General features: G+C 44.0%; 1 protein-coding gene across 1 annotated transcript in view; it reads right to left on the bottom strand.

Moving 5' to 3' along the window:
- LOC119720871 (mucin-22-like) overlaps positions 1-27,910 on the bottom strand; it is a 105,395-nt gene that overhangs the window by 41,310 nt on the left and 36,175 nt on the right. Inside the window, exon 4 of the mRNA XM_038190737.1 lies at positions 603-1,156. Coding sequence (XP_038046665.1) covers positions 603-1,156 — 554 coding nt within the window. The remainder of the gene's footprint in view (positions 1-602; positions 1,157-27,910) is intronic.

The following is a 27,910-nucleotide window of genomic DNA, read 5'->3' as shown; positions in this document are numbered from 1 at the left end:
GAGGTTTGTGCAGTTGTCTCTGCTGCAATGGTGATCCAAGTCACGGTTGAGGCACTGAGTGTGGTGACTTTATCCTCAGAAGTTGTCTCGGCCACTGTTGATGTACCAGCTGCTGCAGTTGTCTCAGCACCCGCAGTAGTTGTCTTGGTAGATGTGCTGAAAGCAGCTGATGTCTGAGGAGCTGTAGTTCTTACCTCATCGGTTGTGATACCTTCAGAGACAGTTGTTTCTACAGATGTAGCCACACCTTGTGTGGTAGTCTCGACATCAACAGTAGCATCAGCCACAGTGGTACTTCTGCCGGTTGTGGCTACCTCTGGAGTTGTCTGGGATGTTCTGGTGGATAAAGCCTCTGTACTGCTCTCTGCAACAGTAGCCTCAGTACCAGTGGTTATTCCAAGAGATGTGCTCACACCAGCTGATGTCTGCGCAGCTGTGGTTATTCCCTGCTCTGTGGTCGTACCTCCAGCAATAGTAGTTTCCACAGGTGTAGTCACAACTGGAGTGGTTGTCTCTGCTACAATTGTAGTTTCAGCCACAGTTGTAGCTTTATAGGTTGAGGCTATTTCTGGAATTGTTGTCTCTGATGTTATTTGAGTTACAGCTTCTGTACTTCTTTCTGACAAAGTAGTCTCAATGTCAGAGGTTATTCCCACAGTTGTGCTAATAACAGCTGATGTCTGTGCAGCTGTTGTTGCCCCCTGCTCTGTAGTGATACTTTCAGCAAACGTGGTTTCAGCAGACGTAGTTACTGATTTTTCAAGAGAGGTTGTTGCGACAGGTGTAGTGACAACAACAGTTGTTTCAGCACTAGTCATATCAGCAACCGCTGTTGTCTGTTCTGAAGTTGTACTCTCAGAAACAGATGTCAATCCTGTTGTTGTGGTAAACTCACCACTGCTAGTCTGGCCTGGCGAGGTAGTTCCCTTTGTTATTGTTGTCACAGCAACAGCTGTAGTGTCAGCATCAAATGTTGTCTGTGCTGGAGTTGTGGACTCGGGCAGAGCAGTTACTTCGCTGACAGTGGTAACCTCCACGGTGGTTTTTTGCACTTCAGTGGTCGTTACATCTGCAATAGTTGTCTCAGCAACAGTGGTACTTTCAGTCATAGTAGTTGCCTCAGTGCTTGTGGTTTGATCAGCTTTTGTCTGGGGAGCTGTTGAAAAGTATAAATAAATATAACAATAATTTCAGCTTTTGACACCTTGTACTTTAAAAAAATTATTACAATTATGACAGAAGATTATGAACCAAATTGATTTTCTTAGTTTAGTTAATTAGTAATGATTGGAATGTAACTGATTAAATGGTTTACTATGAACTTTTTGAGCCATCATTTGAAAGTTGAATCAATTCGATGAGTTACAATGGCAAATGAATCATGAATGATGTTAACGAGGAATATCATTGCTCAATAATGTAGATAAATATAAGAAAATGACATTAATCATTTGGACGATTTATACATACCTGCATGCAAACTATTTTGAACCCCCAAAAGACTGCAGTTCTGAGCTGTTCTTTCATTTTAACTTGACAATCTTGCGTATGACGTTCAGTTCAGGTAAGTTTGTCTGTGTGAGTCTGACAAAAGCTTTTACACACTGAGACATTGATATGGTCTTATATTTTTTGTTCACTGTGCCTTGAATTTTTTTCTGGTGTAAGTTGCTGGTGGTGGCACTTTATCGACATGAACAGAAACAGGAAAAAAATATTCTTCCTTAATATGTAGTTTTTCTAATAATTTATTTTTAAAACCTGGCATTTCCAAAGAATGCAATTAGTCAAAAAATGTCAGCTATCTGATAATTGGATTTCACTGTCTTAATCTTTCAACAGTTTAATGCCACTCAATGCTAAACGTTCACAGTCACATATTTGTGTTAGCATAACAGTTACTCTTCTCCCACAAATTCCCCGAATTATCTTAGGTTGTTAAAGAATTTGGCTTGTTTTGAATACATAAAATTTGTGATTACCTACTCCTTTTTTTTAAACAGTTGCTCTGTACATTAATACTTGCACTGTAATAATAACTTATACACAATTAAGAATGGGTCCACGTAAATATTTCATACAAGTGTCCTCGGCATGTTTTTAATATGAAAGGACCTGGTGAGCATGTAACCAAAATAGAACGTAATCTTTTTTTCTATGGTCGTTGCCACGGTAACAGGCCATTTTACATTACACTGCATATTTCAGCAAAATATCTTTCCGCATTGTAAATTAGGGACAAAAAGTTGAAAACTGGGTTTAACACCTGATGCAGCCTGCATTCTAAACATATCTCATATTTATTTGTCATTTCCAAAATCTAAGTATGGATTATGGAAATGATTTTTACATATGTGGTTGGGGTCCACACAGCATAATTCAGCACCATAACTATTCGCATACTAAAATTTGGGCCAAGAAGCTGAAATTCATCTGTTTTCATGCCACTAAACAAAATGTTATCAGAAAATGGAATGTTATAAATGCTGGGGGGGTTTAAAACTTAGATTTTGCTGCCAAAAATGCTGCTTATTCTGTAGGAGTTATTCACAGGACTACAACTCACTCTTATGATTTGAAAAAGGTGCCAGAATCATAAAAGGATTATTTTTGGGGTATTATTACTTCAAACGGAAGGAACACCTCAAACTTCACTTTTCCTGTTTTCCTTTTTTTTTTGAAAATGATACAATAGGATACTCTATAAATAGGATACAATCCCCAAAAATTGTCCAGATATGGAAAGACTACTGTTGACTCTAATTAAATCCAAAAGGAAAATATTCTGAGACCCCTGGCAAGTTGACTTTTTGAGGGACAAATCTAGGGTAAAAATAACAATTTTGCAAGTTCTAAAAACCTGCTGTAACGAATGTGCAAAAAAAGCAAAAGGGTGACATTTAAACATTATATTTTTTCTCAAATAAGGGCAAGGATGATACTTTGTAACGATATGGTTGATTTTGTGATATAACTTTGCATTTTGGCTGGCCGATTTTTAAAATAAGCTAAAAATAGATTTTGAGTCCCAAAAACTTGCTAAAAATACTATGTCAACGGGCCATAGATTTTTTTAAGTTTTAATTTTGTTACTCAGCTCACCAAGTCCTTCATATTAAAGAAAAGTGTGGAGGACAATTACAAGAAATATTTATGTGGACCCACTATTAAGTAGACCAATATAAAACAAAATATGAATGAGAAAGACAATATGGTAACCGTCACAAATCAGCCAAATTCAGACACCTAATTGTGCTTAATAGTGATGCACATGTGAATGTAGATTCAGAATAGATGCATTTTATGTCACATTTTATGTCGGAATGCACAATCTTTCAATTTGGCTGATTTGAGTCAATTAAAAGGTATGTATCTAGGGGTTTATGGGAGATATTCAAATGAAATGTGAAATCAAGCATGAATTATTAAATGACAATAATGGAAAATGATTTTGCTAAAGACATATGAAAATTAAAGAAATGTTGCCTTAATAAATGACAAAATTCAAGGCAAGAATTTCTGAATATTTATGTTGAAATACAAAATGTAAATCTGGAATGAAAATGAAAATATAAATATGGCCAAAGAAAGAAAAATGAGATGGCAAAATGCATACATATTATAGTAATTTAACATGTTTTTCTGATATATGATATTATATACACATATTATTATTAATATGAGGCGTGATCTTACAGGGCAAGTCAAAAAATTTAACCCAAACCCAAAGATGTATATTTCATATTTCATATTTTAAAAAAAATGTACCATCAAAACTAATTATGAATGGTAAGTCAATTTAATAAACTACTTCAAGATGAAAAAAATACTTCAACTTCAAGCTGTTCAAATTATATCACCATTTAAATGAAATGCCCCTAAAATCAGTTTGTCCAAAAACAGCAATTTATTGTGTGTTCTAACTGTTTGGAACAACAAAGAAAATGTCACAGAATATTTGTTTCAAAAATAGTTATAACTGTAGTACATTATATCTTTATTAACAGCCCTGCTTTGACTAACAACGTGATTTATAAAATCCACAGGCCTTCAAAAGGACTTCGTAGAATATTTTAAACTTTTAAACTAAGGATTTTATCGCTCCTGATGTTTGCCGACAATTGTAATGACAATTCTTGAATTTGAATTGAATTTTTGGACAAAACAGATTTTAGGGTCATTTCATTTAAATGGTGATATAATTTGAACAAATTGAGCAATTAAAGTGAGTTTTCATGTAAAACAAGATTATTAAATTGACTTACCATTCGTATTTATTTTTGGTGCTACACATTTTTTGTAAATATGAAATAGATTTCTTAAGGTTTGGGTTCCCCTTTTGTTTTACTCATCCTGTATTTTGAGTAATTAAAGAGGCAAACATAATTATGTACAGGACAAATAAAACAAATGGATAGCATCTCAAATTCACTCAAACTACATATTGATTAATGGAGAATATGAAAAGACATCAATAACTGTCAAAAATAGCTATTTTACGCATGAATATTAAAACAAACACATGAAATGAAACAAGATAAATGCATGGTACGTAACAAATTAAAGTTATTGTAACATTCTTGGAAGAAAATAAACAAGAGCATGGAAAATGAATATTAAACATTACTATTTATATCAGGCTTTCCAGCGGTAAAAATAAATCAGTGTATTGTATGCTATCAGAAAAAAAGGACCTGGATGATAGCAATATTATGTCAGTAAAAGTACCCCGTATGAAGACAATGTTACTTTTGATATTGCCCTAATCCGGGCATTTTCGCTGGTTCCCGAAAGATCAAGAGCAGAGAAACTCAGTTGACAGCCAGTCAACAACCGCAATGGCAGCTTCATGCGGCGTGAAAGTTGTTTCGGTAAGTGAAAAACAATTTGACAAAACAGGAGAAATGAAGACAGTATCCTGAAATGTATTTTTTGCGAAAACAGGTCAGCCCGATATACATAATAATAATATTGGATGGCTATATATTTTCGGAGGACACAAGAATATATTGCACTCGCTATGACAATTTTGTACTTGTCTTCCACTCAGGCAATATTGTTACAGCTGGTGCAATATATTCTTGAATCCCCCTCAAAGCCATCCATTACTATATAAATATTTAAATGGCACAAAAATAAAAGTGATATTTGAAATGTTCGCTGCAGGAAGAATGACTTTCTCTGGCTTCAGGACAGCAGCCAACAATGCATACTCAGAGTTGATTGTGATTCAATGTATTAATGGCTACAGAAATTTTAATCTCTAGAATAAATATTCAATAAAACCCCAAAAATTTGCTGCATCAAATTCAGTTGCAATGTACTTTGATCTCTAAGCATTGTACAATGCATCTCTCAAACTGGGAAGCATTGCACATGGGGTATGAAGTATATGTAGCTTCAGTTGCAAGTAAATTCAACTCAATAATCGCAAAACTAGTATTTAGAAGATGTTTAATGAAAGAACTTTCTGCTCTTGTAAACATATGCCATATTTGACTTAACGTCAAACAAAAGAAAATCATGTGGAACAGCAAGAACACACAAAAGCAGAGTTAAGTTAGGAAGGGAAATACACAAATATCAAAATGTGATTTGCTTTCTAACCATGGTATACTTTGCCATGTCTGTTTTTTTTAGTTTCAATAGCTTTTTTGAATATGATTCAAACTAGACAAGACAGGCCTTGTAAAGCTGGTCACAGAGGGCACAAAACCTATTCAACTGATATAGAATTGCTAAAATGTTCGTACAATAAACAGTAGAGGTCTACGTGTTGAAAAGAGGTAACCAGTCTAATTCAGAACTGACAGTCAGTCAGTCAGTGAGATAGGTAACAAGTCTAACTATCAAGTAACACACGTCAGTTAGTGAAATAGGTAAACAGTCTAATTCACAAGTGAGAGTCAGTCAGTGAGATAGGTGAACAGTCGCATTCACAAGGGGAGTAAGTCAGTTGGAGACTTGAACAAGTGCAATTATTAAGTATGAGTCAGTCAGTGAGACATTCAATTAGACATTCCATAAGTCAGTGAGTCAGTCAGGTACAAAGACTACATATATTGACTGGCCCCTCTGTGACCAGCAAAAACAAGAGAGGTTCCTTCTATTTTTTTTCTGTTTTGAGATGAAAGTATAATATGAAGCAAACACATTTGAATTTCTCTGTGTAATTGACCTATAGCCATTTGCGAGTTAGCCATGCCCCCTTAGACAACCTTATGGAGTTTTTGTACACTAAGATTTGTTTGTCTAAGATTTTGCGTGTTCCGCGTCCATTCATATATCATGAAATTGAACAATATTTCACAAGCTGCGTTGACATGATTCTACCGTGATAGGTCAACTCTGACACAGTGATGGCCTTTTGCCCCCTTTAGTACAACACAGATGTGAGTCACCATGGATATGACCAAGGAAAACTGGAAATCAGGGAGTAATGTAACATCTTGGATGTATGAGTTAGTGAAGTGGGTCTGTATCACACAAGGGGTTCAGAATAGAATGTTACAGATTAATCAGCCAACAACTTGATTAAAACACATTCCCAACCAAAGATGAAAGAAATGCAGATACACACAATTATAAATGTTAGAAAATGAAAATGGCCTCACAATTAAACTATCATGTCCCAAGCAGTCAGAAATATCAACAACTTGAAATGGGTGTTTCAACAGCTTCAACCATCATGATGGCAATATTAAGCCAGATGCTGATATTAAGCCTTTGACATTTTGTTCAATGTTAATTGAACAGGCTTGGGGCCTGGTCAATGATAATGTCCCTCTCCTTCTTTGTCCAGGCCCCAAGCCTGTTTTAAATGTATCCTTTTAACATCGGCCAAGCACATATTTATTCCCTTAGTAATACATTTTATTACATAATATTAATTCCTGGATGAATTGATAAACCATGAGGAAGTTGTTTTTGATGGAATATGGAGTAATAGGCAAGTTGGTCTAGGCAGTAAAGGTACAAATAATGGGTTCAGTTAGGTGCACAATACAAAGGAAGTGAATGTCAACATGTAAGTTCATGGAAATGAGCAGTATAGACAATAATGAGAATTCTAATGTTTCATTTTCAAATTCACCCACTGTACATAGGTTTTGGTTTTAAGTATACTTGATACCTGATTTGCTTCATTGTATCTGCAGAATTAAACAATTCTGTAAAGTAAACCTGAAACTAATCCTCACTATGCTAAAGTAACCTGGGTAAAATGAAGAAAGTATATATAAAAGTTCAAATGTTTATTTCTGCAGATACCCACGAAAGTAGAAAAAAATCAACTTCTAAAACACATGCAAAGCATCAATCAGTACATGAATTTGAAAATGAATATAAATGAAAAACACAAACATAAACAAATATAACACAGAAACACAGAGCATGCATATGATGAAATGATTCAAGATGAATAAATGAATAGATTGTGTAAAATCTTTACATACAAATGAGCAAGTACAAATTAAAAAGCCACAGTGTGTGTGTGTGTCACTGTTACACCTGTTACTTTTCTTGTGCTTCATTAATGGTGTCAGGATAAGGAGCACAAATGGAGTTTTGCCTCATTTGTAGCGTTAAGATTTGGATTTTATGAATGGTATAAAACAAACGTTTTGTGACCTAAGAAATGCTGGTTTTGTTGTTTCTGAAAAACAAAACAGTGTTCTTAAAACAATCAACAAGTTAAACAAAAAGTAAGGATGTATATAAAAAAACACAACACACGTATGTAAGTATGGCATATTCAACTGCACTTGCTTCAATACATATTAATATTAGCAAAACAATCCGTACCTGTGGTTGTTAATAAAGAAGCAGCTGTGGTCTCAGTCAATCCTTTAGTGGCTACTACAGTGGTTGAAATCTGAGTACTAGAGGTGGTGTAACCTGAAGTAGTTGCCTCTATACCAGTGGTAATTTCAGGTGCATTTGTTCTTGAAACCTGAGTTCCAATAGTGGCCTTACTAGTTTTTTGCAAAGGTGAACTAAAGTCAACTGTTGTGATGGCAGCTTCAGTGATTGTTTCAGGCACAATAGTTGTTGTTTCTACTGTAGTTATGTTTTGGGCTACAGCGGTGGTTACAGCAGATGTAGTTTCATTTGAACCAGTTGTCTCAGTACCAGTTCCTGCTGTTACTGTTAATGCTACTTCTGGAGTTGTTGTCAAAGATGAAATAGTAGTTACACCTGCTGAAGTTGTTATAGGAGGTGTGATAGTACCTTCCTCAACAGTAGACTGTACTGTTATGGTACTCCCAATCACAGTTGAGGCACCAACTGTTGTAACTTTATCCTCAGAACTTGTCTCGGCTACTGTTGATGTACCAGCTGATGTAGCTGTCTGTGAATCTACAGTACGTGTCTCGCTAAATGTGCTTATAGCACCTGTGGTAACACCAGCAGTTGTAGTTACTTCAGATACTGTGGTCTGAACAACTGTACTTGTAGCTTCAGCTTTGCTTGTGGCACTACCAGTTGTGCTTTCAACAGCCGAAGTCGCATCAGCAGTTGTTGGGTCTGCAACAGGGGTGGACACAGACTCTGTAGTCACTCCTGCAGTAGTGATTATCTCAGCAGTAGTTGTTTGGGCTGCTGAAGTGATTTCAACAGTAGTTGGCTCTGTAGCAGTGGCCTCAGCACCAGTGGTCACACCAGGAGTTGCAGTTACTTCAGATACTGTGGTCTGAACAACTGTACTTGTAGCTTCAGCTTTGCTTGTGGCTCTACCAGTTGTGCTTTCAACAGCCGAAGTCACATCAGCAGTTGTTGGGTCTGCAGCAGGGGTGGACACAGACTCTGTAGTCACTCCTGCAGAAGTGATTATCTCAGCAGTAGTTGTTTGGGCTGCTGAAGTAATTTCAACAGTAGTTGGCTCTTCAGCAGTGGTCTCAGCATCAGTGGTCACACCAGAAGTTACTTCAGATATTCTGGTCTGAATAACTGTACTGGTAGCTTCAGCTGTGGTTGTGGCACTACCAGTTGTGCTTTCCACAGTTGATGTCACATCAGCAGTTGTTGTGTCTGCAACAGGGGTGGCCACAGAACTTGAAGTCACGCCAGCAGTAGTGATTATCTCAGCAGTAGTTGTTTGGGCTGCTGAAGTGATTTCAACAATAGTTGGCTCTGCAGCAGTGGTCTCAGCACCAGTGGTCACACCAGGAGTTGTTGTTACTTCAGATACTGTGGTCTGAACAACTGTACTTGTAGCTTCAGCTTTGCTTGTGGCTCTACCAGTTGTGCTTTCAACAGCCGAAGTCACATCAGCAGTTGTTGGGTCTGCAGCAGGGGTGGACACAGACTCTGTAGTCACTCCTGCAAAAGTGATTATCTCAGCAGTAGTTGTTTGGGCTGCTGAAGTAATTTCAACAGTAGTTGGCTCTGCAGCAGTGGTCTCAGCATCAGTGGTCACACCAGAAGTTACTTCAGATATTCTGGTCTGAATAACTGTACTGGTAGCTTCAGCTGTGGTTGTGGCACTACCAGTTGTGCTTTCCACAGTTGATGTCACATCAGCAGTTGTTGTGTCTGCAACAGGGGTGGCCACAGAACTTGAAGTCACGCCAGCAGTAGTGATTATCTCAGCAGTAGTTGTTTGGGCTGCTGAAGTGATTTCAACAGTAGTTGGCTCTGCAGCAGTGGTCTCAGCACCAGTGGTCACACCAGGAGTTGTTGTTACTTCAGATACTGTGGTCTGAACAACTGTACTTGTAGCTTCAGCTGTGGTTGTGGCTCTACCAGTTGTGCTTTCTACAGCTGATGTCACATCAGCAGTGGTGGTCTCAGCAACAGGGGTGGCCACAGAACTTGAAGTCACTCCTGCAGTAATGATTATCTCCGCAGTAGTTGTTTGGGCTGCTGAAGTGATTTCAACAGTAGTTGGCTCTGCAGCAGGGGTCTCAGCACCAGTGGTCACACCAGGAGTTGTAGTTACTTCAGATATTGTGGTCTGAGTAACTGTACTTGTAGCTTCAGCTTTGCTTGTGGCACTACCAGTAGTGCTTTCAACAGCAGAAGTCACATCAGCACCAGTGTTCACACCTTGAGTTGTAGTTAATTCAGATACTGTGGTCTGAACAACTGTACTTGTAGCTTCAGCTGTGGTTGTGGCTCTACCAGTTGTGCTTTCCACAGCTGATGTCACATCAGCAGTTGTTGTGTCTGCAGCAGGGGTGGACACAGACTCTGTAGTCACTCCTGCAGTAGTGATTATCTCAACAGTAGTTGTTTGGGCTGCAGAAGTGATTTCAACAGTAGTTGACTCTGCAGCAGTGGTCTGAGCATCAGTGGTCACACCAGGAGTTGTAGTTAATTCAGATATTGTGGTCTGAGTAACTGTTCTTGTAGCTTCAGCTGTGGTTGTGGCTCTACCAGTTGTGCTTTCTACAGCTGATGTCACATCAGCAGTTGTTGTGTCTGCAACAGGGGTGGACAGAGACTCTGTAGTCACTCCTGCAGTAGTGATTATCTCAGCAGTAGTTGTTTGGGCTGCTGAAGTGATTTCAACAGTAGTTGGCTCTGCAGCAGTGGTCTCAGCACCAGTGGTCACACCAGGAGTTGTTGTTACTTCAGATACTGTGGTCTGAATAACTGTACTTGTAGCTTCAGCTGTGGTTGTGGCACTACCAGTTGTGCTTTCCACAGCTGACGTCAAATCTGCAGTTGTGGTCTCTGCAACAGGGGTGGCCACAGAACTTGAAGTCACTCCTGCAGTAGTGATTATCTCAGCAGTAGTTGTTTGGGCTGCTGAAGTGATTTCAACAGTAGTTGGCTCTGCAGCAGTGGTCTCAGCACCAGTGGTCAAACCAGGAGTTGTAGTTACTTCAGATACTGTGGTCTGAACAACTGTACTTGTAGCTTCACCTTTGCTTGTTGCACTACCAGTTGTGCTTTCAACAGTTGATGTCACATCAGCAGTTGTGGTCTCTGCAACAGGGGTGGCCACAGAACTTGAAGTCACTCCTGTAGTAGTGATTATCTCAGCAGTTGTTGTTTGGGCTGCAGAAGTGATTTCAACAGTAGTTGGCTCTGCAGCAGTGGTCTCAGCACCAGTGGTCACACCAGGAGTTGTTGTTACTTCAGATACTGTGGTCTGAACAACTGTACTTGTAGCTTCAGCTGTGATTGTCGCTCTACCAGTTGTGCTTTCTACAGCTGATGTCACATCAGCAGTTGTTGTGTCTGCAGCAGGGGTGGCCACAGAACTTGTAGTCACTCCTGCAGTAGTGATTATCTCAGCAGTAGTTTCTTGGGCTGCTGAAGTGATTTCAACAGTAGTTGGCTCTGCAGCAGTGGTCTGAGCATCAGTGGTCACACCAGGAGTTGTGGTTACTTCAGATACTGTGGTCAGAATAACTGTACTTGTAGCTTCAGCTTTGCTTGTGGCACTAGCAGTAGTGCTTTCAACAGCCGAAGTCACATCAGCAGTTGTTGTGTCTGCAGCAGGGGTGGACACAGACTCTGTAGTCACTCCTGCAGTAGTGATTATCTCAGCAGTAGTTGTTTGGGCTGCTGGAGTGATTTCAACAGTTGTTGGCTCTGCAGCAGTGGTCTCAGCATCAGTGGTCACACCAGAAGTTGTAGTTACATCAGATACTGTGGTCAGAACAACTGTACTTGTAGCTTCAGCTTTGCTTGTGGCACTACCAGTTGTGCTTTCAACAGCCGAAGTCACATCAGCAGTTGTTGTGTCTGCAGCAGGGGTGGACACAGACTCTGTAGTCACTCCTGCAGTAGTGATTATCTCAGCAGTAGTTGTTTGGGCTGCTGGAGTGATTTCAACAGTTGTTGGCTCTGCAGCAGTGGTCTCAGCACCAGTGGTCACACCAGGAGTGGTAGTTACTTCAGATACTGTGGTCTGAACAACTGTACTTGTAGCTTCAGCGTTGCTTGTGGCACGGCCAGTTGTGCTTTCCACAGCTGACGTCAAATCAGCAGTTGTGGTCTCTGCAACAGGGGTGGCCACAGAACTTGAAGTCACTCCTGCAGTAGTGATTATCTCAGCAGTAGTTGTTTGGGCTGCTGAAGTGATTTCAACAGTAGTTGGCTCTGCAGCAGTGGTCTCAGCACCAGTGGTCACACCAGGAGTTGTTGTTACTTCAGATACTGTGGTCTGAATAACTGTACTTGTAGCTTCAGCTGTGGTTGTGGCACTACCAGTTGTGCTTTCCACAGCTGACGTCAAATCTGCAGTTGTGGTCTCTGCAACAGGGGTGGCCACAGAACTTGAAGTCACTCCTGCAGTAGTGATTATCTCAGCAGTAGTTGTTTGGGCTGCTGAAGTGATTTCAACAGTAGTTGGCTCTGCAGCAGTGGTCTCAGCACCAGTGGTCAAACCAGGAGTTGTAGTTACTTCAGATACTGTGGTCTGAACAACTGTACTTGTAGCTTCACCTTTGCTTGTTGCACTACCAGTTGTGCTTTCAACAGTTGATGTCACATCAGCAGTTGTGGTCTCTGCAACAGGGGTGGCCACAGAACTTGAAGTCACTCCTGTAGTAGTGATTATCTCAGCAGTTGTTGTTTGGGCTGCTGAAGTGATTTCAACAGTAGTTGGCTCTGCAGCAGTGGTCTCAGCACCAGTGGTCACACCAGGAGTTGTTGTTACTTCAGATACTGTGGTCTGAACAACTGTACTTGTAGCTTCAGCTGTGATTGTCGCTCTACCAGTTGTGCTTTCTACAGCTGATGTCACATCAGCAGTTGTTGTGTCTGCAGCAGGGGTGGCCACAGAACTTGTAGTCACTCCTGCAGTAGTGATTATCTCAGCAGTAGTTTCTTGGGCTGCTGAAGTGATTTCAACAGTAGTTGGCTCTGCAGCAGTGGTCTGAGCATCAGTGGTCACACCAGGAGTTGTGGTTACTTCAGATACTGTGGTCAGAATAACTGTACTTGTAGCTTCAGCTTTGCTTGTGGCACTAGCAGTAGTGCTTTCAACAGCCGAAGTCACATCAGCAGTTGTTGTGTCTGCAGCAGGGGTGGACACAGACTCTGTAGTCACTCCTGCAGTAGTGATTATCTCAGCAGTAGTTGTTTGGGCTGCTGGAGTGATTTCAACAGTTGTTGGCTCTGCAGCAGTGGTCTCAGCATCAGTGGTCACACCAGAAGTTGTAGTTACGTCAGATACTGTGGTCAGAACAACTGTACTTGTAGCTTCAGCTTTGCTTGTGGCACTACCAGTTGTGCTTTCAACAGCCGAAGTCACATCAGCAGTTGTTGTGTCTGCAGCAGGGGTGGACACAGACTCTGTAGTCACTCCTGCAGTAGTGATTATCTCAGCAGTAGTTGTTTGGGCTGCTGGAGTGATTTCAACAGTTGTTGGCTCTGCAGCAGTGGTCTCAGCACCAGTGGTCACACCAGGAGTGGTAGTTACTTCAGATACTGTGGTCTGAACAACTGTACTTGTAGCTTCAGCTTTGCTTGTGGCACGGCCAGTTGTGCTTTCCACAGCTGACGTCAAATCAGCAGTTGTGGTCTCTGCAACAGGGGTGGCCACAGAACTTGAAGTCACTCCTGCAGTAGTGATTATCTCAGCAGTAGTTGTTTGGGCTGCTGAAGTGATTTCAACAGTAGTTGACTCTGCAGCAGTGGTCTCAGCACCAGTGGTCACACCAGGAGTTGTAGTTACTTCAGATACTGTGGTCTGAATAACTGTACTCGTAGCTTCACCTTTGCTTGTGGCACTACCAGTTGTGCTTTTCACAGTTGATGTCACATCAGCAGTTGTGGTCTCTGCAACAGGGGTGGCCACAGAACTTGAAGTCACTCCTGCAGTAGTGATTATCTCAGCAGTAGTTGTTTGGGCTGCTGAAGTGATTTCAACAGTAGTTGGCTCTGCAGCAGTGGTCTCAGCACCAGTGGTCACACCAGGAGTTGTAGTTACTTCAGTAACTGTGTTCTCAACAACTGTACTTGTAGCTTCAGCTTTGCTTGTGGCAATACTAGTTGTGCTTTCAACAGCCGAAGTCACATCAGCAGTTATTATGTCTGCAACAGGGGTGGCCACAGAATTTGAAGTCACTCCTGCAGTAGTGATTATCTCAGCATTAGTTGTTTGGGCTGCTGAAGTGAATTCAACAGTAGTTGGCTCTGCAGCAGTGGTCTCAGCACCAGTGGTCACACCATGAGTTGTAGTTACTTCAGGTTCTGTGGTCTGAATAACTGTACTTGTAGCTTCAGCTATGGTTGTGGCACTACCAGTTGTGCTTTCCACAGCTGATGTCATATCAGCAGTTGTTGTATCTGCAACAGGCGTGGCCAGAGAACTTGTTGTCACTCCTGCAGTAGTGATTATCTCAGCAGTAGTTGTTTGGGCTGCTGAAGTGATTTCAACAGTAGTTGGCTCTGCAGCAGTGGTCTCAGCACCAGTGGTCAGACCAGGAGTTGTAGTTACTTCAGTAACTGTGTTCTCAACAACTGTACTTGTAGCTTCAGCTTTGCTTGTGGCAATACTAGTTGTGCTTTCAACAGCCGAAGTCACATCAGCAGTTGTTATGTCTGCAACAGGGGTGGCCACAGAATTTGAAGTCACTCCTGCAGTAGTGATTATCTCAGCATTAGTTGTTTGGGCTGCTGAAGTGAATTCAACAGTAGTTGGCTCTGCAGCAGTGGTCTCAGCGCCAGTGGTCACACCATGAGTTGTAGTTACTTCAGGTTCTGTGGTCTGAATAACTGTACTTGTAGCTTCAGCTATGGTTGTGGCTCTACCAGTTGTGCTTTCCACAGCTGACGTCAAAACAGCAGTTGTGGTCTCTGCAACAGGGGTGGCCACAGAACTTGAAGTCACTACTGCAGTAGTGATTATCTCAGCAGTAGTTGTTTGGGCTGCTGAAGTGATTACAACAGTAGTTGGCTCTGCAGAAGTTGTCTCAGCACCAGTGGTCACACCAGGAGTTGTTGTTACTTCAGCTACTGTGGTCTGAATAACTGTACTTGTAGCTTCAGCTATGGTTGTGGCACTACCAGTTGTGCTTTCCACAGCTGATGTCATATCAGCAGTTGTTGTATCTGCAACAGGCGTGGCCAGAGAACTTGTTGTCACTCCTGCAGTAGTGACTATCTCAGCAGTAGTTGTTTGGGCTGCTGAAGTGATTTCAACAGTAGTTGGCTCTGTAGCAGTGGCCTCAGCACCAGTGGTCACACCAGGAGTTGTAGTTACTTCAGATACTGTGGTCTGAACAACTGTACTTGTAGCTTCAGCTTTGCTTGTGGCTCTACCAGTTGTGCTTTCAACAGCCGAAGTCACATCAGCAGTTGTTGGGTCTGCAGCAGGGGTGGACACAGACTCTGTAGTCACTCCTGCAGAAGTGATTATCTCAGCAGTAGTTGTTTGGGCTGCTGAAGTGATTTCAACAGTAGTTGGCTCTGCAACAGTGGTCTTAGCATCAGTGGTCACACCAGAAGTTGTAGTTACTTCAGATACTGTGGTCTGAACAACTGTACTTGTAGCTTCAGCTTTGCTTGTGGCACTACCAGTTGTGCTTTCAACAGCCGAAGTCACATCAGCACCAGTGTTCACACCTTGAGTTGTAGTTAATTCAGATACTGTGGTCTGAACAACTGTACTTGTAGCTTCAGCTGTGGTTGTGGCTCTACCAGTTGTGCTTTCCACAGCTGATGTCACATCAGCAGTTGTTGTGTCTGCAGCAGGGGTGGACACAGACTCTGTAGTCACTCCTGTAGTAGTGAATATCTCAGCAGTAGTTGTTTGGGCTGCTGAAGTGATTTCAACAGTAGTTGGCTCTGCAGCAGTGGTCTCAGCATCAGTGGTCACACCAGAAGTTGTAGTTACTTCAGATATTGTGGTCTGAACAACTGTACTGGTAGCTTCAGCTTTGCTTGTGGCACTACCAGTTGTGCTTTTCACAGCCGAAGTCACATCAGCACCAGTGGTCACACCTTGAGTTGTAGTTACTTCAGATACTGTGGTATGAACAACTGTACTTGTAGCTTCAGCTGTGGTTGTGGCTCTACCAGTTGTGCTTTCCACAGCTGATGTCACATCAGCAGTTGCTGTGTCTGCAGCAGGGGTGGACACAGACTCTGTAGTCACTCCTGCAGTAGTGATTATCTCAGCAGTAGTTGTTTGGGCTGCTGAAGTGATTTCAACAGTAGTTGGCTCTGCAGCAGTGGTCTGAGCATCAGTGGTCACACCAGAAGTTGTAGTTATTTCAGATTTTGTGGTCTGAATAACTGTACTTGTAGCTTCAGCTATGGTTGTGGCACTACCAGTTGTGCTTTCCACAGCTGATGTCATATCAGCAGTTGTTGTATCTGCAACAGGCGTGGCCAGAGAACTTGTTGTCACTCCTGCAGTAGTGATTATCTCAGCAGTAGTTGTTTGGGCTGCTGAAGTGATTTCAACAGTAGTTGGCTCTGCAGCAGTGGTCTCAGCACCAGTGGTCAGACCAGGAGTTGTAGTTACTTCAGTAACTGTGTTCTCAACAACTGTACTTGTAGCTTCAGCTTTGCTTGTGGCAATACTAGTTGTGCTTTCAACAGCCGAAGTCACATCAGCAGTTGTTATGTCTGCAACAGGGGTGGCCACAGAATTTGAAGTCACTCCTGCAGTAGTGATTATCTCAGCATTAGTTGTTTGGGCTGCTGAAGTGAATTCAACAGTAGTTGGCTCTGCAGCAGTGGTCTCAGCACCAGTGGTCACACCATGAGTTGTAGTTACTTCAGGTTCTGTGGTCTGAATAACTGTACTTGTAGCTTCAGCTATGGTTGTGGCTCTACCAGTTGTGCTTTCCACAGCTGACGTCAAATCAGCAGTTGTGGTCTCTGCAACAGGGGTGGCCACAGAACTTGAAGTCACTACTGCAGTAGTGATTATCTCAGCAGTAGTTGTTTGGGCTGCTGAAGTGATTACAACAGTAGTTGGCTCTGCAGAAGTGTCTCAGCACCAGTGGTCACACCAGGAGTTGTTGTTACTTCAGCTACTGTGGTCTGAATAACTGTACTTGTAGCTTCAGCTATGGTTGTGGCACTACCAGTTGTGCTTTCCACAGCTGATGTCATATCAGCAGTTGTTGTATCTGCAACAGGCGTGGCCAGAGAACTTGTTGTCACTCCTGCAGTAGTGATTATCTCAGCAGTAGTTGTTTGGGCTGCTGAAGTGATTTCAACAGTAGTTGGCTCTGTAGCAGTGGCCTCAGCACCAGTGGTCACACCAGAGTTGTAGTTACTTCAGATACTGTGGTCTGAACAACTGTACTTGTAGCTTCAGCTTTGCTTGTGGCTCTACCAGTTGTGCTTTCAACAGCCGAAGTCACATCAGCAGTTGTTGGGTCTGCAGCAGGGGTGGACACAGACTCTGTAGTCACTCCTGCAGAAGTGATTATCTCAGCAGTAGTTGTTTGGGCTGCTGAAGTGATTTCAACAGTAGTTGGCTCTGCAACAGTGGTCTTAGCATCAGTGGTCACACCAGAAGTTGTAGTTACTTCAGATACTGTGGTCTGAACAACTGTACTTGTAGCTTCAGCTTTGCTTGTGGCACTACCAGTTGTGCTTTCAACAGCCGAAGTCACATCAGCACCAGTGTTCACACCTTGAGTTGTAGTTAATTCAGATACTGTGGTCTGAACAACTGTACTTGTAGCTTCAGCTGTGGTTGTGGCTCTACCAGTTGTGCTTTCCACAGCTGATGTCACATCAGCAGTTGTTGTGTCTGCAGCAGGGGTGGACACAGACTCTGTAGTCACTCCTGTAGTAGTGAATATCTCAGCAGTAGTGTTTGGGCTGCTGAAGTGATTTCAACAGTAGTTGGCTCTGCAGCAGTGGTCTCAGCATCAGTGGTCACACCAGAAGTTGTAGTTACTTCAGATATTGTGGTCTGAACAACTGTACTGGTAGCTTCAGCTTTGCTTGTGGCACTACCAGTTGTGCTTTTCACAGCCGAAGTCACATCAGCACCAGTGGTCACACCTTGAGTTGTAGTTACTTCAGATACTGTGGTCTGAACAACTGTACTTGTAGCTTCAGCTGTGGTTGTGGCTCTACCAGTTGTGCTTTCCACAGCTGATGTCACATCAGCAGTTGTTGTGTCTGCAGCAGGGGTGGACACAGACTCTGTAGTCACTCCTGCAGTAGTGATTATCTCAGCAGTAGTTGTTTGGGCTGCTGAAGTGATTTCAACAGTAGTTGGCTCTGCAGCAGTGGTCTCAGCACCAGTGGTCACACCAGAAGTTGTAGTTATTTCAGATTTGTGGTCTGAATAACTGTACTTGTAGCTTCAGCTGTGGTTGTGGCTCTACCAGTTGTGCTTTCCACAGCTGACGTCACATCAGCAGTTGTTGTGTCTGCAACAGGGGTGGCCACAGAACTGAAGTCACTCCTGCAGTAGTGATTATCTCAGCAGTAGTTGTTTGGGCTGCTGAAGTGAATTCAACAGTAGTTGGCTCTGCAGCAGTGGTCTCAGCATCAGTGGTCACACCAGAAGTTGTAGTTATTTCAGATTTTGTGGTCTGAATAACTGTACTTGTAGCTTCAGCTGTGGTTGTGGCTCTACCAGTTGTGCTTTCCACAGCTGATGTCACATCAGCAGTTGTTGTGTCTGCAACAGGGGTGGACACAGACTCTGTAGTCACTCCTGCAGTAGTGATTATCTCAGCAGTAGTTGTTTGGGATGCTGAAGTGATTTCAACAGTAGTTGGCTCTGCAGCAGTGGTCTCAGCACCAGTGGTCACACCAGAAGTTGTTGTTACTTCAGATACTGTGGTCTGAATAACTGTACTTGTAGCTTCAGCTGTGGTTGTGGCACTACCAGTTGTGCTTTCCACAGCTGACGTCACATCAGCAGTTGTGGTCTCTGCAACAGGGGTGGCCACAGAACTTGAAGTCACTCCTGCAGTAGTGATTATCTCAGCAGTAGTTGTTTGGGCTGCTGAAGTGATTTCAACAGTATTGGCTCTGCAGCAGTGGTCTCAGCACCAGTGGTCACACCAGAAGTTGTAGTTACTTCAGCAACTGGGGTCTGAATAACTGTACTTGTAGCTTCAGCTGTGGTTGTGGCTCTACCAGTTGTGCTTTCTACAGCTGATGTCACATCAGCAGTTGTTATGTCTGCAACAGGGGTGGACACAGACTCTGTAGTCACTCCTGCAGTAGTGATTATCTCAGCAGTAGTTGTTTGGGCTGCTGAAGTGATTTCAACAGTAGTTGGCTCTGCAGCAGTGGTCTCAGCACCAGTGGTCACACCAGGAGTTGTTGTTACTTCAGCTACTGTGGTCTGAATAACTGTACTTGTAGCTTCAGCTGTGGTTGTGGCACTACCAGTTGTGCTTTCCACAGCTGATGTCACATCAGCAGTTGTGGTCTCTGCAACAGGGGTGGCCACAGAACTTGAAGTCACTCCTGCAGTAGTGATTATCTCAGCAGTAGTTGTTTGGGCTGCTGAAGTGAATTCAACAGTAGTTGGCTCTGCAGCAGTGGTCTCAGCATCAGTGGTCACACCAGAAGTTGTAGTTACTTCAGATACTGTGGTCTGAATAACTGTACTTGTAGCTTCAGCTGTGGTTGTGGCTCTACCAGTTGTGCTTTCAACAGCTGATGTCACATCAGCAGTTGTTATGTCTGCAACAGGAGTGGACACAGACTCTGTAGTCACTCCTGCAGTAGTGATTATCTCAGCAGTAGTTGTTTTGGCTGCTGAAGTGAATTCAACAGTAGTTGGCTCTGCAGCAGTGGTCTCAGCACCAGTGGTCACACCAGAAGTTGTAGTTACTTCAGATTTTGTGGTCTGAATAACTGTACTTGTAGCTTCAGCTGTGGTTGTGGCACTACCAGTTGTGCTTTCGACAGCTAATGTCACATCAGCAGTTGTTAAGTCTGCAACAGGGGTGGCCACAGAAATTGAAGTCACTCCTGCAGTAGTGATTATCTCAGCAGTAGTTGTTTGGGATGCTGAAGTGATTTCAACAGTAGTTGGCTCTGCAGCAGTGGTCTCAGCACCAGTGGTCACACCAGGAGTTGTAGTTACTTCAGATACTGTGGTCTGAACAACTGTACTTGTAGCTTCAGCTGTGGTTGTGGCACTACCAGTTGTGCTTTCCACAGCTGATGTCACATCAGCAGTTGTTATGTCTGCAACAGGGGTGGACACAGACTCTGTGGTCACTCCTGCAGTAGTGATTATCTCAGCAGAGTTGTTTGGGCTGCTGAAGTGATTTCAACAGTAGTTGGCTCTGCAGCAGTGGTCTCAGCACCAGTGGTCACACCAGGAGTTGTAGTTACTTCAGATACTGTGGTCTGAATAACTGTACTTGTAGCTTCAGCTGTGGTTGTGGCACTACCAGTTGTGCTTTCCACAGCTGATGTCACATCAGCAGTTGTTGTGTCTGCAACAGGGGTGGACTCAGACTCTGTGGTCACTCCTGCAGTAGTGATTATCTCAGCAGTAGTTGTTTGGGCTGCTGAAGTGATTTCAACAGTAGTTGGCTCTGCAGCAGTGGTCCAGCACCAGTGGTCACACCAGGAGTTGTAGTTACTTCAGATACTGTGGTCTGAAAACTGTACTTGTAGCTTCAGCTGTGGTTGTGGCTCTACCAGTTGTGCTTTCCACAGCTGATGTCACACCAGCAGTTGTTGTGTCTGCAACAGGGGTGGACACAGACTCTGTAGTCACTCCTGCAGTAGTGATTATCTCAGCAGTAGTTGTTTGGGCTGCTGAAGTGATTTCAACAGTAGTTGGCTCTGCAGCAGTGGTCTGAGCATCAGTGGTCACACCAGAAGTTGTAGTTATTTCAGATATTGTGGTCTGAATAACTGTACTTGTAGCTTCAGCTGTGGTTGTGGCACTACCAGTTGTGCTTTCCACAGCTGACGTCACATCAGCAGTTGTGGTCTCTGCAACAGGGGTGGCCACAGAACGTGAAGTCACTCCTGCAGTAGTGATTATCTCAGCAGTAGTTGTTTGGGCTGCTGAAGTGATTTCAACAGTAGTTGGCTCTGCAGCAGTGGTCTCAGCACCAGTGGTCACACCAGAAGTTGTAGTTATTTCAGATTTTGTGGTCTGAATAACTGTACTTGTAGCTTCAGCTGTGGTTGTGGCTCTACCAAATGTGCTTTCCACAGCTGACGTCACATCAGCAGTTGTTGTGTCTGCAACAGGCGTGGACACAGACTCTAAAGTCACTCCTGCAGTAGTGATTATCTCAGCAGTAGTTGTTTGGGCTGCTGAAGTGATTTCAACAGTAGTTGGCTCTGCAGCAGTGGTCTCAGCACCAGTGGTCACACCAGCAGTTGTTGTTACTTCAGATACTGTGGTCTGATTAACTGTACTTGTAGCTTCAGCTGTGGTTGTGGCACTACCAGTCGTGCTTTCCACAGCTGACGTCAAATCAGCAGTTGTGGTCTCTGCAACAGGGGTGGCCACAGAACTTGAAGTCACTCCTGCAGTAGTGATTATCTCAGCAGTAGTTGTTTGGGATGCTGAAGTAATTTCAACAGTAGTTGGCTCTGCAGCAGTGGTCTGAGCATCAGTGGTCACACCAGAAGTTGTAGTTACTTCAGCTACTGTGGTCTGAATAACTGTACTTGCAGCTTCAGCTGTGGTTGTGGCTCTACCAGTTGTGCTTTCTACAGCTGATGTCACATCAGCAGTTGTTATGTCTGCAACAGGGGTGGCCACAGACTCTGTAGTCACTCCTGCAGTAGTGATTATCTCAGCAGTAGTAGTTTTGGGCTGCTGAAGTGATTTCAACAGTAGTTGGCTCTGCAGCAGTGGTCTCAGCACCAGTGGTCACACCAGAAGTTGTAGTTACTTCAGGAACTGTGGTCTGAATAACTGTACTTGTAGCTTCAGCTGTGATTGTGGCTCTACCAGTTGTGCTTTCTACAGCTGATGTCACATCAGCAGTTGTTATGTCTGCAACAGGGGTGGCCACAGACTCTGTGGTCACTCCTGCAGTAGTGATTATCTCAGCAGTAGTTGTTTGGGCTGCTGAAGTGATTTCAACAGTAGTTGGCTCTGCAGCAGTGGTCTCAGCACCAGTGGTCACACCAGAAGTTGTAGTTATTTCAGATTTTGTGGTCTGATTAACTGTACTTGTAGCTTCAGCTGTGGTTGTGGCTCTACCATTTGTGCTTTCTACAGCTGATGTCACATCAGCAGTTGTTATGTCTGCAACAGGGGTGGCCACAGACTCTGTGGTCACTCCTGCAGTAGTGATTATCTCAGCAGTAGTTGTTTGGGCTGCTGAAGTGATTTCAACAGTAGTTGGCTCTGCAGCAGTGGTCTGAGCATCAGTGGTCACACCAGAAGTTGTAGTTATTTCAGATTTTGTGGTCTGAAAAACTGTACTTGTAGCTTCAGCTGTGGTTGTGGCTCTACCAGTTGTGCTTTCCACAGCTGACGTCACATCAGCAGTTGTTGTGTCTGCAACAGGGGTGGCCACAGAACTTGAGGTCACTCCTGCAGTAGTGATTATCTCAGCAGTAGTTGTTTGGGCTGCTGAAGTGAATTCAACAGTAGTTGGCTCTGCAGCAGTGGTCTCAGCACCAGTGGTCACACCAGAAGTTGTAGTTACTTCAGATTTTGTGGTCTGAATAACTGTACTTGTAGCTTCAGCTGTGGTTGTGGCTCTACCAGTTGTGCTTTCCACAGCTGATGTCACATCAGCAGTTGTTGTGTCTGCAAGAGGCGTGGACACAGACTCTGTAGTCACTCCTGCAGTAGTGATTATCTCAGCAGTAGTTGTTTGGGCTGCTGAAGTGATTTCAACAGTAGTTGGCTCTGCAGCAGTGGTCAGAGCATCAGTGGTCACACCAGAAGTTGTAGTTATTTCAGATGTTGTGGTCTGAATAACTGTACTTGTAGCTTCAGCTGTGGTTGTGGCTCTACCAGTTGTGCTTTCCACAGCTGACGTCACATCAGCAGTTGTTGTGTCTGCAACAGGGGTGGCCACAGAACTTGAGGTCACTCCTGCAGTAGTGATTATCTCAGCAGTAGTTGTTTGGGCTGCTGAAGTGAATTCAACAGTAGTTGGCTCTGCAGCAGTGGTCTCAGCACCAGTGGTCACACCAGAAGTTGTAGTTATTTCAGATTTTGTGGTCTGAATAACTGTACTTGTAGCTTCAGCTGTGGTTGTGGCTCTACCAGTTGTGCTTTCCACAGCTGATGTCACATCAGCAGTTGTTGTGTCTGCAACAGGCGCGGACACAGACTCTGTAGTCACTCCTGCAGTAGTGATTATCTCAGCAGTAGTTGTTTGGGCTGCTGAAGTGATTTCAACAGTAGTTGGCTCTGCAGCAGTGGTCTCAGCACCAGTGGTCACACCAGAGTTGTTGTTACTTCAGATACTGTGGTCTGAATAACTGTACTTGTAGCTTCAGCTGTGGTTGTGGCACTACCAGTTGTGCTTTCCACAGCTGACGTCACATCAGCAGTTGTGGTCTCTGCAACAGGGGTGGCCACAGAACTTGAAGTCACTCCTGCAGTAGTGATTATCTCAGCAGTAGTTGTTTGGGCTGCTGAAGTGATTTCAACAGTAGTTGGCTCTGCAGCAGTGGTCTCAGCACCAGTGGTCACACCAGAAGTTGTAGTTACTTCAGCAACTGTGGTCTGAATAACTGTACTTGTAGCTTCAGCTGTGGTTGTGGCTCTACCAGTTGTGCTTTCTACAGCTGATGTCACATCAGCAGTTGTTATGTCTGCAACAGGGGTGGACACAGACTCTGTAGTCACTCCTGCAGTAGTGATTATCTCAGCAGTAGTTGTTTGGGCTGCTGAAGTGATTTCAACAGTAGTTGGCTCTGCAGCAGTGGTCTCAGCACCAGTGGTCACACCAGGAGTTGTTGTTACTTCAGCTACTGTGGTCTGAATAACTGTACTTGTAGCTTCAGCTGTGGTTGTGGCACTACCAGTTGTGCTTTCCACAGCTGATGTCACATCAGCAGTTGTTATGTCTGCAACAGGGGTGGCCACAGAACTTGAAGTCACTCCTGCAGTAGTGATTATCTCAGCAGTAGTTGTTTGGGCTGCTGAAGTGATTTCAACAGTAGTTGGCTCTGCAGCAGTGGTCTCAGCACCAGTGGTCACACCAGAAGTTGTAGTTACTTCAGCAACTGTGGTCTGAATAACTGTACTTGTAGCTTCAGCTGTGGTTGTGGCTCTACCAGTTGTGCTTTCTACAGCTGATGTCACATCAGCAGTTGTTATGTCTGCAACAGGGGTGGCCACAGACTCTGTGGTCACTCCTGCAGTAGTGATTATCTCAGCAGTAGTTGTTTGGGCTGCTGAAGTGATTTCAACAGTAGTTGGCTCTGCAGCAGTGGTCTGAGCATCAGTGGTCACACCAGAAGTTGTAGTTATTTCAGATTTTGTGGTCTGAATAACTGTACTTGTAGCTTCAGCTGTGGTTGTGGCTCTACCAGTTGTGCTTTCCACAGCTGACGTCACATCAGCAGTTGTTGTGTCTGCAACAGGGGTGGCCACAGAACTTGAGGTCACTCCTGCAGTAGTGATTATCTCAGCAGTAGTTGTTTTGGCTGCTGAAGTGAATTCAACAGTAGTTGGCTCTGCAGCAGTGGTCTCAGCACCAGTGGTCACACCAGAAGTTGTAGTTATTTCAGATTTTGTGGTCTGAATAACTGTACTTGTAGCTTCAGCTGTGGTTGTGGCTCTACCAGTTGTGCTTTCCACAGCTGACGTCACATCAGCAGTTGTTGTGTCTGCAACAGGGGTGGCCACAGAACTTGAGGTCACTCCTGCAGTAGTGATTATCTCAGCAGTAGTTGTTTGGGCTGCTGAAGTGATTTCAACAGTAGTTGGCTCTGCAGCAGTGGTCTCAGCACCAGTGGTCACACCAGAAGTTGTAGTTACTTCAGCAACTGTGGTCTGAATAACTGTACTTGTAGCTTCAGCTGTGGTTGTGGCTCTACCAGTTGTGCTTTCTACAGCTGATGTCACATCAGCAGTTGTTATGTCTGCAACAGGGGTGGACACAGACTCTGTAGTCACTCCTGCAGTAGTGATTATCTCAGCAGTAGTTGTTTGGGCTGCTGAAGTGATTTCAACAGTAGTTGGCTCTGCAGCAGTGGTCTCAGCACCAGTGGTCACACCAGGAGTTGTTGTTACTTCAGCTACTGTGGTCTGAATAACTGTACTTGTAGCTTCAGCTGTGGTTGTGGCACTACCAGTTGTGCTTTCCACAGCTGATGTCACATCAGCAGTTGTTGTTTCTGCAACAGGGGTGGCCACAGAACTTGAAGTCACTCCTGCAGTAGTGATTATCTCAGCAGTAGTTGTTTGGGCTGCTGAAGTGATTTCAACAGTAGTTGGCTCTGCAGCAGTGGTCTCAGCACCAGTGGTCACACCAGAAGTTGTTGTTACTTCAGAACTGTGGTCTGAATAACTGTACTTGTAGCTTCAGCTGTGGTTGTGGCTCTACCAGTTGTGCTTTCTACAGCTGATGTCACATCAGCAGTTGTTATGTCTGCAACAGGGGTGGCCACAGACTCTGTGGTCACTCCTGCAGTAGTGATTATCTCAGCAGTAGTTGTTTGGGCTGCTGAAGTGATTTCAACAGTAGTTGGCTCTGCAGCAGTGGTCTCAGCACCAGTGGTCACACCAGAAGTTGTAGTTACTTCAGATTTTGTGGTCTGAATAACTGTACTTGTAGCTTCAGCTGTGGTTGTGGCTCTACCAGTTGTGCTTTCCACAGCTGACGTCACATCAGCAGTTGTTGTGTCTGCAACAGGGGTGGCCACAGAACTTGAGGTCACTCCTGCAGTAGTGATTATCTCAGCAGTAGTTGTTTGGGCTGCTGAAGTGATTTCAACAGTAGTTGGCTCTGCAGCAGTGGTCTCAGCACCAGTGGTCACACCAGAAGTTGTATTTATTCAGATTTTGTGGTCTGAATAACTGTACTTGTAGCTTCAGCTGTGGTTGTGGCTCTACCAGTTGTGCTTTCCACAGCTGATGTCACATCAGCAGTTGTTGTGTCTGCAACAGGCGTGGACACAGACTCTGTAGTCACTCCTGCAGTAGTGATTATCTCAGCAGTAGTTGTTTGGGCTGCTGAAGTGATTTCAACAGTAGTTGGCTCTGCAGCAGTGGTCTCAGCACCAGTGGTCACACCAGGAGTTGTTGTTACTTCAGATACTGTGGTCTGAATAACTGTACTTGTAGCTTCAGCTGTGGTTGTGGCACTACCAGTTGTGCTTTCCACAGCTGACGTCACATCAGCAGTTGTGGTCTCTGCAACAGGGGTGGCCACAGAACTTGAAGTCACTCCTGCAGTAGTGATTATCTCAGCAGTAGTTGTTTGGGCTGCTGAAGTGATTTCAACAGTAGTTGGCTCTGCAGCAGTGGTCTCAGCACCAGTGGTCACACCAGAAGTTGTAGTTACTTCAGCAACTGTGGTCTGAATAACTGTACTTGTAGCTTCAGCTGTGGTTGTGGCTCTACCAGTTGTGCTTTCTACAGCTGATGTCACATCAGCAGTTGTTATGTCTGCAACAGGGGTGGACACAGACTCTGTAGTCACTCCTGCAGTAGTGATTATCTCAGCAGTAGTTGTTTGGGCTGCTGAAGTGATTTCAACAGTAGTTGGCTCTGCAGCAGTGGTCTCAGCACCAGTGGTCACACCAGGAGTTGTTGTTACTTCAGATACTGTGGTCTGAATAACTGTACTTGTAGCTTCAGCTGTGGTTGTGGCACTACCAGTTGTGCTTTCCACAGCTGATGTCACATCAGCAGTTGTTAGTCTGCAACAGGGGTGGCCACAGAACTTGAAGTCACTCCTGCAGTAGTGATTATCTCAGCAGTAGTTGTTTGGGCTGCTGAAGTGATTTCAACAGTAGTTGGCTCTGCAGCAGTGGTCTCAGCACCAGTGGTCACACCAGGAGTTGTTGTTACTTCAGCTACTGTGGTCTGAATAACTGTACTTGTAGCTGCAGCTGTGGTTGTGGCACTACCAGTTGTGCTTTCCACAGCTGATGTCACATCAGCAGTTGTTATGTCTGCAACAGGGGTGGCCACAGAACCTGAAGTCACTCCTGCAGTAGTGATTATCTCAGCAGTAGTTGTTTGGGCTGCTGAAGTGATTTCAACAGTAGTTGGCTCTGCAGCAGTGGTCTCAGCACCAGTGGTCACACCAGAAGTTGTTGTTACTTCAGCAACTGTGGTCTGAATAACTGTACTTGTAGCTTCAGCTGTGGTTGTGGCTCTACCAGTTGTGCTTTCTACAGCTGATGTCACATCAGCAGTTGTTATGTCTGCAACAGGGGTGGCCACAGACTCTGTGGTCACTCCTGCAGTAGTGATTATCTCAGCAGTAGTTGTTTGGGCTGCTGAAGTGATTTCAACAGTAGTTGGCTCTGCAGCAGTGGTCTGAGCATCAGTGGTCACACCAGAAGTTGTAGTTATTTCAGATTTTGTGGTCTGAATAACTGTACTTGTAGCTTCAGCTGTGGTTGTGGCTCTACCAGTTGTGCTTTCCACAGCTGACGTCACATCAGCAGTTGTTGTGTCTGCAACAGGGGTGGCCACAGAACTTGAGGTCACTCCTGCAGTAGTGATTATCTCAGCAGTAGTTGTTTGGGCTGCTGAAGTGATTCAACAGTAGTTGGCTCTGCAGCAGTGGTCTCAGCACCAGTGGTCACACCAGAAGTTGTATTTATTTCAGATTTTGTGGTCTGAATAACTGTACTTGTAGCTTCAGCTGTGGTTGTGGCTCTACCAGTTGTGCTTTCCACAGCTGATGTCACATCAGCAGTTGTTGTGTCTGCAACAGGCGTGGACACAGACTCTGTAGTCACTCCTGCAGTAGTGATTATCTCAGCAGTAGTTGTTTGGGCTGCTGAAGTGATTTCAACAGTAGTTGGCTCTGCAGCAGTGGTCTCAGCACCAGTGGTCACACCAGGAGTTGTTGTTACTTCAGATACTGTGGTCTGAATAACTGTA

The sequence above is a fragment of the Patiria miniata genome, unplaced genomic scaffold, assembly GCF_015706575.1.
Source record: "Patiria miniata isolate m_02_andy unplaced genomic scaffold, ASM1570657v1 HiC_scaffold_9, whole genome shotgun sequence".
Taxonomy (NCBI): Eukaryota; Metazoa; Echinodermata; class Asteroidea; order Valvatida; family Asterinidae; genus Patiria; species Patiria miniata.
Note: the sequence above shows the minus strand (reverse complement) of the source record. Positions and strands in the feature narration are given on the sequence as shown.